A 14,781-nucleotide genomic window follows, 5' to 3' on the forward strand; every position below is an offset into this window, starting at 1 on the left:
TCTTCTACAAATACAGAGTCACTATGCTTGATAGTAAATCATGTGAAGCGCTTTGAAACATCTTGACAATTTGCTAAGGTACTATATCAAATGGAAGGATTAATATTAATGTTATTAATTTTTTCTTGTAGAGAGTAATGAGAATTTGGAATGAACTTCCCCAGAAACTATAAATGAGAAATCGGTTGACTGATTTAAGAAACAGATGGATGCATAATTGAGGAGTAGAAATATTAATGCATATGGCAAAAGTGGGATTAGGGAGAATGTAGTATTTGCGCAATGGAATTATCTGTACTGAATGATCTTGATGGGCCAAACGGCTCTCTCCTATACCTAAATTCCTTTATTTCTGTGAGGACTCATCTGTCTAAATGTCCACTTCATAGTATCTACTACTCTGGGAAACCCACTCTTGACATTAACCTATTGATGCATTTTCGATTGTTATGCTCAATTCTATAACATCTATATGAGTGAAATAGCTGTAACGAGCGACATGCAATCTTCTATGGTTGATGGAATAATGCCATGTAATTCTGAAAAGCAAGCAGTGTATAAAGTTCCCATAACATGAAACGTAATACTGTAAGTCTAGCTGCTGCCACCTTCACAGTAAATGACAAAGCAGTAATAATTATGCACTGAGTTTCCATGTGACTACAGTTACTCACATATGGCAGTCAGATTTTATCTGCTAAGCTTTAATATCCTACACATAAAGCACTGCTTTTCTGAAATAGCCAAATATATCGTTCTCAACTGGTGAAATGTGTTCAGAGGGTAATGCTGCCTTTTTTTCCCTTTACTCCACTTTTATTTTCTGGGTGTATTTAATCCAACCTCTGGTACTATAAGTATCAATTGGTAAAAAAAAGGACATTTTGAACGATTCAGTGTTGAAGAAGTGTTGAGAAAGCAGAGAGAAATTTAAACAAGTGGACTCAAAACATCTTGAGCATATTCATGGTTGTTTTCAGATCCAGTTCATCTTGAACTCTATTTCCAGTTTGGTCAGAGAGCAAATATAAAACATTGAACATTACCATGATAATATTTTAAAAAAACAATTTCAGTAAGGATCTTAGATTTCTGGGAAAGATATCTAGGAATCTCAAAAATATTATGTACTGAATGAATGTTTTGAAACTTGAAGCATTAACATTTAAAATGTTGAATTAATCAAAATACCTGTTTTTCAAAGAAGTAACTAAAATCCAACCAGCCTGCTCCCTTCCCTCCCCTAATCTGAAACATAAAAAGAATCCTGCACGCTCAGGCTGTAATTTAGAAAGTAAATTATCTGTGATAATTGAAGTGTTTGGTGGTAAATACATCAGAAAATCAGAAAATAGCTTCAGCGGAAGGCAGAAGCAACTAAAGTACAATATTATTAACGTTCCAGCTTTCTAGAAAAAAGATGCATTGAGTTAATTGTAAACAACCATTGAAATAATTCCAATAAAACACAAGATAGGTGACCACTTTATACTGCTAAATGAAAAATATCAATGCACAAGAAGGACATAATGGGTATTTACTGTCACTGAATGCCATGATAGGTGCCTTAGATCCTTCTGAACAAAACTCAGTGCACATGTAATGTTGAAACATCTCAAAGCCTTTTACAAGTAAATGCAGTCAAGTGAAGTGACTATCTATTTTAGGTAAACACAGCAGCCAATTTATGCGCAATCCTGCAAACAGCCAAACTTCAAGAGCTAATGAAATTTCACTGGACAGCGAATCTTACTATGCAGTGTTCCAGGGCACTGCGGATGACAGCACAGCCAGCCTGGCTCATCAGCAGGACCTGGAAGGGCAGACCAGACACTGGGGGCAAGGAGTCATCCCAGTTAACTGCAAACCAAAGCGCTAGGTAGGATGATCATAGCTGGACAAGCAGCGGGAAAGCTTGCCAGACAATGGCAATCAATGGCAAGCTATGCGGTTTTAACTGGTTAGGCTTCAGCAGTTACCCTAATATCCAAGCCTTGGCTCTTGCCAACCTGCGCCTAATACTTTCCGGAATCAGCGAAGCAGGATGCGTCCCTCCAGGGAGAGTGAGCATTCCATTGCAACAATCTATCTCTGGGCTTTCCATATGTAGGTGAGAGGCATGGAAATCTCAGCTTGGGTTGGATACTCTTAAGTATGGTGATGTCAGACATCCGGCTGATCAAAAAAAATTACTTTGCTTAAAACTTATTTTTGTAACATTTACATCATACATATTAATCCTTGCATTTGAAATAGAACATTATCAGGTTTGAACATCTCAAAGTGCTTCACGTTGTATTCTTTAGACTTCAGTGATTGTATTTATAGGCAAGCAAAGTCACACTAACATCAATGAAGTGAATAATGAACATTTTTTCTGTGGTAGATTGGGGGCTAGGACACCAGGGTAAACTCCCTTCTCTTCAAATTATGCCATGAATTCTTTAGTATCTACTTTAAGAGGCTTTCCAATCTATTCCTGCTAATTTGACTTGAAGCTATAATCTTCGTAAATTCTGTAAGGCACTTTGAGACGTCTTGATGATGTAATAAGGTGATATAATCAAATACAAGGATTATTACTGTAACTAAAAATAGAAATAAGATTTCAAAATAATGTTCTTTTCTAGATATTCAAAGAACATGGAAATGTTTTTCACTTGTATGGGACAGCCTCCCGAAAATATTACTGTTCAAATTGAAGGGAAGATTTGTAATTGTTTTGGTAATTATGTAGATCTCTGCAGCATAGGTATCAATTAACTGATCAATTTGTGTCACTGTATTTCACCAAAGAAACAGGAGTTCTCAGAAAAAAAATTCCATTTGGAACTACTAAAGAAACGAGAGGAAAGCTTAAAGAAACAAAGAGAAGAGATAACTAGAGAAAATAATATCTACCTCGAAGCACTTGTAAGTTTTTAATTCTTGTGTTTAATGCATTTTCTTGATTATTGCAGTTATGTTTAGCATATTATATAAGACCAAAGACCATAAGGCATAGGAACAGGAGTAGGCCATTAGGCCCTTCGAGCCTGTCCCGCCATTTAATAAGATCATGACTGATCTTCTAACCTAATTCCATTTACCCGCCCTATCCCCATATCCCTTAATCTCTCTATTCTTTAGAAATCTTATGAACCTCAGTCTTGAATATGTTCATGGACTGAGCATCCACATTTTTTTGTAGAGAATTCCATAAATTCATTAGCCTCTGAGTGAAGAAATGTTTCCTCAACTCAGTTCGAAAAGGCTGACCCTTAATCTTGAGATGATGACCCCTAGTTTTAGATTCTGCAACCAGGGGAAACAGTCTCACGGCATCTACCCTGTCAAGACCCTTAAAAATCTTATAGGTTTCTACAAGATCACCTCTAATTCTTCTATATTTTAGAGAATATAAGCCTAGTTTACTCAACCTATCCTCATAGGTCAACCCCCTCATCCCAGGAACCAACCTAGGGAATCTATGCAGCACCCCCTCCAAGGCGAGTATGTCCTTTCTTAAATAAGGAGACCAAAACTCCACACAATATTCTATTGGTCTCACTAAGGCCTTGTACAACTGCAGCAAGACTTCCTTACTCTTGTACTTTAACCCTTTTGCAACAAACACCAACATGGCATTAGTCTTCCTAGTTGCTTGCTGTACCTGCATAGTAACTTTTTGTGATTGGTGTACAAGGACACCCAAATCCCTCTGAACACTAACACTATCTAGTCTCTCCCCCTCTAAAAAATAATCCGCTTTTTTATTTTTAACTACTTAGGTGACTAGCTTCACACTTCCCCCGTTATACTCCATATATTGAGAACAAAACCATAAAACTTTAAGACCATCCATGGCTTTGCCCCTTCCTACCTCTGACCTGCTGACTCCCTACCAACCTGCTCGCTCCCTCCACTCATCAGGCTCCGGTCTGCTCCACGTCTCCCGCCTGACCCGCCCTACCATCGGTGGCCGGACTTTCAGCCTCTCTGCCCACACACTCTGGAACTCCATCCCACGGTCCCTTTGCCTCGCTTCCTCCCTTGCATCCTTCGAGGCCGGTCTCAAGACCCTTCTCTTTGACCGTACCTTTGGTCTCCCTCCCACCTCTCTGATTTCCCTCACCCCTACACCACCCCTCCCCCATGCTCGGGCCCTGACATCTGACTGCTCAGCGCTTTGGGACGTCCTCCCGACGTGAAAGGCGCTCTATAAATGTAATTTTGTTGTTGTTGTTGTTGACTGCCAGTTAGGAAACATTTTGTGCCGGTATATTTTAGCCGCAGAAATTTAGATATTGTGTGCTGTGTGACACAAAATCAGTCCTCAGATACTTTCATTAATATTTAAATTGAAAACGAATGCAGAAATGTACACTATATTCCCCGTCAGTTCATATATTTCTGCATATCTTTGTTTTTGTACTATGTTTAAAGAAAAGTCAGATGGTATAGGGCATTGGTCCTCCCATTAAAGAAGGAGTGATGCAATGGTTTTTCTTCTCTGCAGTTGCTTTAATTTTGCATTTCTGATCTTCATTATACTGTCCGATGGTATCCTCAAGTAGTCTGGCAGGTACTTTTGTGCAAGTAGATTATTAATATCATTCCCTGGCTGAGCAGAAGAAGGTAAATTGACTATGGCCATTGGTGTCAAACTTGAGAGTAGCTCTAGTGGAGGCTTTTTACACACCTGCTCCGCCAGGGAATGATAATAATAATTCTTGCATTTGATATAGCGCCTTCGAGACATCTCAAAGCGCTTCATAGAGTATACTGTAAAGTGAATTGACTGTATATTTTGTGGGTGTGTACACACCTGCAGAATTCTGAAGAGGGGAAGAAAAAATGTTTGTAGAAAATCATGTTGGTGCTAACTGGTACAAAAATGCTCAAGGAAAATTCAGTATTCAAAATTCTAATTGATTTACCTCAGAAGAAAAGGCTTCGGCTCTTAGAATTTTTGGAAATAACTGATCCGGTATGTTTTTCATCATTAGAATTGTACTTAATTCTTTCTTGTAGAAAGAAAAGAAGAGGAAATATACTGAGGAACGAGAGAAATTTGTTAGCGAGATTTCAGAATTTAACACCGAGTACGACCTACTAAGTAACAGAGCAATTGTAATTGAAATCAAAGCAAAGACAAAAATATGTGACTTGGAAGCAGAAGCCAGGTGCCTGGAAAGTGGTGAATATATTTTTTTTAATTCAATTTTAAGCATTTTAAATATAGTCAGAGCACAATTCATAAGATAGATTTTAACCCACAAAATTTCTACTGATTTAAGTCGATTTCCACAGGTGTAGAGGGTTGCTTAAAGATTGTTTTGTGGGTTAAAATTTTCAATTGAATCACAATTCGAAACATATAGGAGCGTAGAATGTATATGTTTGAAAAAGACAGCAACAAGAAATTTATACAGTGGCCCTCAAGCAGGGCAGCTTCCCAGAGCGTTTGACAGTGGCAGGGCACGACGCTGAGCTGGGGGTGGGGGTGGGGGTGACTAGGCACGGTTGAATAGGAAGGTCTTCAGGCATGACCCAAAGATGGGGAAGGAAAGGACAAGGCGGAGGAATAGAGGAAGGGTGTTCCAAAGTTTCCGGGCATAGTGGCTGAAAGCACGGCACGAGGGACATGGAGAAGGCTGGAGCCAGTCGAGCGGAGGCAGCAGGTTGTGGGTTGGGGGATAAGCAGGTCGGAGAGGTAGGGAGGTGCCAGGGCATGAAGGGATTTGAAAACAAGTGTGAGGATCTTGAAATCAATCCATTCGATAATGAGGAGCTAGTGGAGCCCTGGCTAGAGCTGGTGTGATGGTCCAGAAGGCCATTCTGGACCATGTGTCCAGGCTTAATGTAAATAAAAATTCATACATTACTCCATCCTTTGTATTCTTAATTGATTTGTTCACAAAACAGCTGTCTAATTTTCGGCCTCCACCAACTCTCTAGGTGAGCTATTACACATGTTCACCACTCTCAGTTAAAGTTAAAGTTAAGCTACATTCTTCTGAGCCCATTTGCAGAGTCTTTGACCATGTCAAACATTTAGATTTAGAATCAGGGCTCAATTCATCTGTATTTTTAGGATCTTGAATAAACCAATAAGATCTCCCTTGAATCTTTCTTCAGTGTGAAAATTCCTAGCTTATGCAGCCTCAATTTGTAATTCAGGTATCTAATTACAGATATCATTTTTCTTCCTTTTCTGTTACTCTTTCCTTCTGTCAAGATATCGGTACATTAATACAGCAACCAGATTTACGCATAATATTCAAGGTGAGGCTGAACCAGTGCTCAGTATGAACCCAGTATCATTCCTGTGCCAACGCCTTGGGACGTCCTCCCGACGTGAAAGGCGCTATACAAATGTAATTTGTTGTTGTTGTTGTTGTGACATACATTTTGCCCTTTTAGCTATACACATTGATACTTAAAGCAACACAAAACATTTAGAATTTGGTTGACAGTGTGGCAAACTAAAGCAGTCAGCATCCCATAGCTGAAAATCTCATGGAGCATTACACACAACAATATTTTTTAATTCTCTTGATCTGTCATTATACAATTTGTGCATAAGGCACTGGTTTAACAGTGCATTTGATTTGTTCAGTGAAGTAGAAACTAACCTGCCAGTATAAATTTTGTTTGTATTGAATCGATGTGTTTAACTTTCTAGTTAATGTATATAGTTAGCACTGCTGCTTCTTACAGACTACAGCAAACAGATTGAAACTTCATCTGAATAAATTAATATTGCACAGTTATTAAGCAGAATTGTATGCGCAACATAACATTTTGATTGATATCTATTTGCAGTAATCACATGGGTTTGTTAAATAAAGCCACAGAGTTATAATTCTGACTATAACTTCTTTACTCATCTATTCACCTAGCGTAGGTCGGCAATACAATTGGAGAAAAATCCCCAAGAGACACTTTCCTTTAGCAATTCCCTCCATCACTGTACACATACAACTCTTGAGTCTCAAATTCATATCCTCTGAGTTCCCCATCTGGTCTGGAACCAAGAGATGTCAATAACCTTTAGTTATCCCTATCAACACTAGAATCTGTGTGCTGTTTTTTAACCATTCTGATGCAGTTTGTTTTTAATATTAACTGACAGTGAGTGTCAGCTAAGTATGCGTGCAACTCAGTGTTATTCTATTGGCAGCCAATATTTGTTTCTCAATTGTTCTGGTCTAGCTTTCCTTTTAGAATGATTTAGGTAATATAGTATTTCAGTTCTCCGCTGCTATAAGCTTGTTGTGATGACTAGATTTAATAAATGGTTTTGGACTGGTACTTAAAGGTCAGTCTGGCCCAGTTCAATATTGAGCATGTTTTTCTTGAATCTTATCAAATATTGGTGCACAAGATGCAGAAATACTTGACAAATTATAAACTGTTTTCATAGAAGATAGTTCTACTTCAGGTCTTAGGGTCAATGAGCTCTATACTTTGGAAGATGAGTTGCCCTACCTCATTTAGCAGGAGCATAGAGTCAATTTCGCCCCCAATTTCACCCACAAATATAGTCAATTCACTTTACAGTCTATTCTGTGAAGCGCTTTAAGACATCTAGAAGATGTGAAAAGCGCTATATCAAACGCAATGATTATTATTATAATACATTTCCTACATCTCAAAGGTGATTTTGGAATTACTTCCTCAAACATTATACTTTTTCTTACTTATCCAATACCTCATGAGTCATACAAGCTATATTTAATTCAGTAAAGGATCCTCTCTTGAATACAATTAATAGGACAGAAAACGTCAAAAGAAACTTAATAATTTATATTCTCAAAACCTCAAGTTGAATTAATTGTCCTTTGTCACATTATTTAGAAGTAGGCTTTATTTGGCTGGAGCAATAGTTATTGTAACGCCATGGGTGAGGAGTTAATGGCAACCTTTTGAAAAGACCTATTGCTTTGTTCTTGGTAGAAAAAAACAGAGATTGATAGATAGTAGTTTGATGTATTCTTATTCGTGCCTCCCATTTTCTGGTGAGACTTATATTATGAAAAGTTACCCAGAGTGTGTAGAGTATAAAAAATGAGTAAGCAAGGTAGATTATTCACCTTCAGGTGTAAAAGCTAACATTTTCTAAGTCACTGCATCATATCTTCCTTCTCGGTGGTTTCATCTCCTCAGGCTACAATTACAAAATCTCTGTGCATTTTAGTCATACCATACATAGTTTATCTTTACAGGAAAGAAAAATAAAATATTTATCTGGGTATTCAGTCATAATAGTTTTTCTCTCAGTAAAAAAGCCACATTAGTTGTATTTAGAGCTTAATGGTTTTAATAAAACCAAAATTCACTGTAAAACACTGCAAAACAACAACGTTAAAGAATGAAATTCAAGGAAAAGGCAATAATAGTCTCAACAATAATTAAGTTTAATGGTTTTCCATTTTGTGGTTTCAGATATGAAATGCCTTGAACAAAAAAACGTTCAGCTGAATGCACTCAAACTGCAGAAAAATGGGGTTAAAAAAGAGATTCTGCAACTTCAGGGCAAATATCAAGGTTAAACAACTATAAACTGTCTCCTACTCTCGCTCTGTCTCCTACTCTCGCTCCTGTCTCCTACTCTCGCTCCTCCCCCTGGTTCACCACCCACCTCCGTTCACTGAAGAGCCAGGTGCGGGCCGCTGAACGCACCTGGGTCAAATCCGGCCTAATGGTCCACTGACAAATCTGGCTGGACCTCCTCAAAATCTACCGCTCCACTCTAGCCTCGGCCAAATCGTCCTTCTACTCCAGAATAATCCTGGAGGCGAAGGACAACCCCAGGCTACTGTTCTCTACCACATCCCAACTCCTCCGTCCCCCCCGCCACCCCGCGCAGGTCATCTCCTCCAACCTTCACTGCGAGGAGATGCTGGATTTCCTTGAATCCAAGATCAAGGGAATCCGCTCCGCGGTCACTTCCCCTCCAACATCCGTCCACCACCCACCCCTTCCCTCCCACACTCCGACTCCTACCCATCCTCCCCTACACACCTTCGTACCCGTTTCCCCATCCTCTGTCACCAAACTCATCCTCTCCCTGAAACCTACCACCTGCTCCCTTGACCCCATCCCCACTCCACTCCTTATCTCCCAGCTCCAACTCCTTGCCCCACATATCACAGACCTTGTCAACCTGTCCCTCTCCTCTGGCTCTATTCTCATTCCCTTAAAAACTGCCACCATCACTCCCACCTTAAAAAAGGTGGGAGTGATGGTGGCGTCGCAGCTATCAAGCTACCGGCCCATCTCCAACCTCCCCTTCCTATCCAAGGTCCTGGAACAAGTTGTCGCCTCCCAGCTGCGCTCTTTCCTCTCCAACCATTCACTATTTGAACCCCTTCAATCGGGTTTCCGTGCTGCCCATAGCACAGAAACTGCCCTGGTCAAGGTCACCAATGACATCCTGACCATCTGTGACCAGGGCTCCCTCTGCCTCCTCGTCCTCCTCGACCTATCAGCAGCATTCGATACAGTCGAACATGCTATCCTCCTCCACCGCTTGTCCTCCCACCTAAACCTTCAAGGCCCTGTCCTTGAGTGGTTTAGGTCGTACCTCTCCCACCGTCTTCATTTTGTCTCCACAAATGGTTTTTCCTCCGGCCCCCGCACTGTCTCGTGCGGTGTCCCTCAAGGCTCTGTCCTCGGTCCCCTCCTTTTCACCCTCTATATGCTCCCCCTGTGGTGACATCATCCGCAGACATGGGGTTAACTTCCACATGTATGCGGATGACACCCAACTCAACCTTTCCTCCTCTACCCTCAACTCCACGACCACCGATGTCCTGACAGCTGTCTGTCCGACATCGAGTCCTGGACGAGAGATAACTTTCTCCAGCTCAACGTGTGCAAAACTGAGGCCCTCCTGATTGGCTCACGTCAGCGCCTCCGCACCTCAGGCGCTGACAGCATCAGCATCCAAGGCTGCACTCTCCACCTCTCAAAGCCAGTCAGGAACCTCGGGGTTCTGTTCGACCCTGAGCTGTCCTTTCTCCCCCATATCTGCGCCACAACTGGCACCGCCTTCCACCACCTCCGGAATGTCACCAGACTATGGCACTACCTCACCCCTCACGCTGCTGAAACTCTGGTCCACGCCTTTATCACCTCAAGGCTGGACTATGGGAACTCTCTCCTCGCCGGCCTTCCCGGCCCTCCCTCCACACTGCAGGTCATTCAGAACTCTGCAGCTCTTGTCCTGTCCCGCACCAGACACCGCGACCACATCACTCCCACCCTCGCCCTCGCTCGCCTCCACTGCTCCCCATTCCCCAGAGGATCGAATTCAAGATCCTCATCCTCACCCACAAGGCCATTCACGGCCTCGCTCCCTCCTACCTCTCCAACCTACTATCCCCCTACCTACCTGCCCGTACCCTCCGTTCCTCTGGCTCCGGTCTGCTCCACATCCCCCGCCCCAACCGCCCTACCATCGGTGGCCGGGCCTTCAGCCTCTCAGCCCCGAGGCTCTGGAACTCTATCCCCCAGTGCCTTCGCCGCCTCCTCCCTTTCCTCCTTCAAGGCCGGTCTCAAGACCTTTCTCTTTGACCGTGCCTTCAGCTCCCCTCTCGACTCTCTACCCCCTCCTCGCTCCCTCTTTTCTCTCCCCTCACCCTGACCATTTCCCCCCGCTCGGGTCCTGACCCAACTGTACAGCGCCTTGGGACGTCCTCCCGACATGAAAGGCGCTCAATAAATGGAATCTTGTTGTTGTTGTTGTTGTATTTACGTTTTACTGCAGTCATTAATTGATGGCATGTACGAGTTAGTGAAGCAATACTTTTTTCTGATTCTAACATTAATTTTATTAAATGTATTAATTTAGGAGATTTTTTAAAATCCCTTTTAATCTAATCTATATAATGTGAAGCTGTTTAAAACTGAGTATCCCAAAGAAATTTTTAAAAAGTTTGAAAATATAGCTGAAATTATATAATATATTTGACCTCCCACCTGAGTATTGGGTTGGCAAAGCCTTAAGATAGGAATATTAAATGCACTTCTAATAGTCATTCTAACACTGCTGTGAAGAATAGTTGTACAACCCTTTCAACTTACTGGCGTAACTCTTGGTTTCTTCAATGGAAAATCACATTAAAACTTTGGGAAGTTTACGTTTACGTTTTGAAACTGTCTTCTAAATATATTCAATTCTTTCATTGTAAATGTTTCAAACAAGTGAATTTACCACTACTGTCACTAATTACCATATTCAAGAGTTGATGTTTCTCACAAATGATTGATTCCTATTTGCCTATTAACCTTCACATACTATGGTAATGCAATCAATGGGGAAATCAGTGTGGATACATATTCCTATAAGGCAAGTTTTTCTGTCAAGCTGTTCTTGGAACACATAGTAAAACCCTCATCCAAATGCTCACTGAAATGTCTCACATTGACAATCAAAGTAAATTTGTGTTGCCAAGAACAATTTGTCTGTTGCAATGTAGTTTCATTGTTAAAATCACAAATTTGTCAGGAAAGATATTTCCTACCTTAATTCCTACAAGTTTAATATGAATGTTTGTTTAGTTTGCTGGAAGGCTTACTTATGAGGATGTCAAAAGTTTGATTCAGCTGGACTCCACATTACTGCCATCTCAAATAAGGCACTGAATATTAGTTGGGAGCAGTCCCAAATGTGTTCCAAGTAGTATGGATTGTCTGAGTTGGATACCAGTTCAGTACATATAGCCATGCAACTTAAAACCCCTTGGAGCTTACACACCTCTTCTACAATCAATGAGCTGTCTGTCCATCTTTCTGTTTGGCTACCAAAAATAAAGGAGATTTTCCCTGTGTCCTGGCCAACAATCCCCCAGATAAAATTTTTCATTGGTCCTGGCTGTTCGTGCGACATTGCTGTACTTAAACCGATTGCTGTGTTTGCCTAAAGAATACAGTCGCTACACTTTACTGTAAATTCTGTAAGGTGCTTTGAGATATCCTCTCACATGAAAGGAGCTAAGGATTATTTATGATTTACCAAACTATCAATGCCCAAAGCTGACTCTGACTCAGTCCTCCATGATCAAGTCTTCAAATGGTGCCATCAGCTCTAATGACCAGTTTAGCTTTGGCAGATGCAGTTACTTCTAGGTCCAGTCTGTCTTCTAGGTCCTGGCCAGAGTGGCCAGGTTTTCCAGTAGATATTCAGGGAATGTCAGTGTTTCTAACAGCTTTCAGCTTCAGTTGATGCTTTGATTCAGGATCTGAATGATGATCCATTCACCTTTGATGATCCATTCATTTTTGATCAATACTTTCCAGTAGCTAATGTCTTCTGGCAAGGAGGCTTGTTCACAAATTCTAACATATGCCTTATTAGTGGTAAAACATAGCCCCCCCCACCTGCCTCTCCTCTGAATCTTGTGAAGAATTAGTATTATATCCCCAGTCATCAAAACATATTCCAATGTGTAGCACACCATTCTTGCAAATATTGACCATGTGTTCTCTTCCATTTCTGATTGTAGCCTACAGGGCTGTGTACAGCACTAATATGAGATAGAGAGGGACTGGCTGGCTATTATTCAGCAGCATTGTTGTCTTTTGTCCGAGGTGGATTGACTGGTTCAAAGAGACCAGTTCCATTAAAGTAAATGGACTCACTCAGTCCCTCCCCCATCAGTGAGAGCGCTAAAGAGACCTAACAGAACTGAATGCAGGTCCCAGGGCTCCTTAAAATGCAGTCCTTTCTCATCAGAGTATAATCAACAAATCTGATTTAGCAACTAATTGTGAGGCAACCACAATCAGCAAATTACTTTTAGCTAGAGACTTCAGGATAAAATCAATCAGCATGGGACTGATAGTGAAACTGCTGGACATGAGTGAGATGGGTAGAAAGATAGTACAAGAACAAGGTGCCCGACAGGTCATCAGTAGCAAAACGTAGTGCAATTTAATATGTCTGATTAAATTCAGAAATCATAAAACAAATGTTTTAAATGCAACTAAATTGCAGGTAAATTATCAATGCTGTGTACTGTGCAAATCACTCTATGAATGCTGGAGTCAATGAGAGTACTAAAGAACTGGTCTGTTTCATGTTGCTTGCAATCAGGACTTCTAGGAAGGTAACACGTGTACACGATTGATTCCGTTCTTAAAATAATTGGTAGTGAATTTTGGTTAAAATTTAAAAAAACGAATATCTTAAGGGACACCGTTTTCTGGTAAAAGAAAAAAAAGTCCTAAAGTTATAACATCAAAATATCCATGTTAACCACGTTTTTTATCGATTTGATTTTGTGAGTTCTATGATTTTTGCAACACAAACAGATCAATGTAACGTTAAGAGCTTTTGATATGAAGTTATTGTAAACTTATGTTCCAGATTTTAAAGATGAACTGGCTGCAGCTTTTTCTCACACTCAGACACAAGAAGCAGAAAAAGCACAGATTTGTCAAAAACCACAAACAGATCATGAGTTTTTAAGGTAAGCATACTTCTGTTTGAATCAGTGCATGTCCAACTATGATGTGTACCCACAAAGTGATTTGGCATAGAATTTATTTTAAATGCCATTTGTCCAGTCTGGTGACTACCTTTCGCCTAATTGATTGGGAAAAGTGGATGCAATGGATTTTCTTCTTTGTTATTCAAAGCCTCCACACATCAATACAGTGGACAAGTACTGTGCAGAAGATAAACAAATGAGAAGCTTTCCTTTTTGCAAGAACAACTGTCTTCATCTGTTAGTGCACTTCCTTAAATGTTTTTGATTAAGGCACACAGGGAAGCACTGCCAAAACATTAACATAGCTTAACTTTGTCACTCAAGGGAGCAATTGGGAAATTTAATCATTCCCAAGACGGAATTGTTCCTACTAATTACCAGTATTTTATTACAAGTTTTGAGGTCTTTGTCTCAACATTGAGGTAGGGTTCTAATCCAAACCAGAACTTGTCTAGCCTTGTCTTGTCTAGCTAGACAGACCAGCTGATGATATGAGAGCTGGCCATCTTGTCAACAACAACTTGCAGTTTACGTTGGCTTTCATGCATAAACAGACTTCAAAGTACTTTCAAAAGTGGTGGGGATCACCTTGCAGGAAGGAAAGAAGGGGGAGTTTTTGGTTTTGCAAATATTCACCAGCAGTCAGAGGCTATTAATGTGCTCAGGTTGGAATACAGTATGTGTATAAAAACCTTATCATCCCAAGTGTGAAATGGTGTTACAAGCAGGTAATATTAACACTGTGCTATTTGCTTATTACAGTACTTCAAAATGGTAATAAGCAGTAGCGAAACATTAGAGCTTAAGAACATAAGAACATAAGAATTAGGAGCAGGAGTAGGCCTTTCGGTCCTTCGTGCCTGCTCCACCATTCAAATAAGATCATGGCTGATCTTCTCACCTAACTCTGGTTAGCTGCCCTATCCCCATATCCCCTAATCCCTCTATTTTTCAAGAATCTATCAGTCTCAGCCTTGAAAATGTTCAAGGACTGAGCATCTACAGCTTTCTGGGGTAGTGAATTCCATAAGTTCACTACCCTCTGAGTGAAGAAATGTTTCCTCAACTCTGTTCTAAGAGGCTGACCCTTAATTTTAAGACTGTGACCCTGGTTATAGATTCTTCTACCAGGGGAAACAGTCCCTCTGTGTCTACTTTATCCAGCCCTTTAAAAATCTTATAAGTTTCAATAAGATCCCCCTAATTCTTCTGTACTTTAGAGAATACAGCCCCAGTTTATTCAGCCTATCCTCATAGGTCAGTCCCCTCATCCCAGGAACCAACCGAGTGAATCTAAGCT

General features: G+C 40.7%; 1 protein-coding gene across 5 annotated transcripts in view; it reads left to right on the top strand.

Moving 5' to 3' along the window:
• ccdc172 (coiled-coil domain containing 172) overlaps nucleotides 1-14,781 on the top strand; it is a 46,502-nt gene that overhangs the window by 25,031 nt on the left and 6,690 nt on the right. For 3 of the 5 annotated variants that reach the window (XM_042336975.1, XM_007909160.2, XM_042336976.1), the window contains exons 3-6: nucleotides 2,797-2,913; nucleotides 5,014-5,179; nucleotides 8,431-8,532; nucleotides 13,358-13,460. In XM_042336975.1, the coding sequence (XP_042192909.1) occupies nucleotides 2,797-2,913; nucleotides 5,014-5,179; nucleotides 8,431-8,532; nucleotides 13,358-13,460 (488 nt within the window). The remainder of the gene's footprint in view (nucleotides 1-2,796; nucleotides 2,914-5,013; nucleotides 5,180-8,430; nucleotides 8,533-13,357; nucleotides 13,461-14,781) is intronic. The other 2 variants (XM_042336973.1, XM_007909161.2) reach the window with 2 other exon arrangements.

This window comes from Callorhinchus milii, unplaced genomic scaffold (genome assembly GCF_018977255.1).
Source record: "Callorhinchus milii isolate IMCB2004 unplaced genomic scaffold, IMCB_Cmil_1.0 Scaffold7, whole genome shotgun sequence".
In the NCBI taxonomy this organism is placed as follows: domain Eukaryota; kingdom Metazoa; phylum Chordata; class Chondrichthyes; order Chimaeriformes; family Callorhinchidae; genus Callorhinchus; species Callorhinchus milii.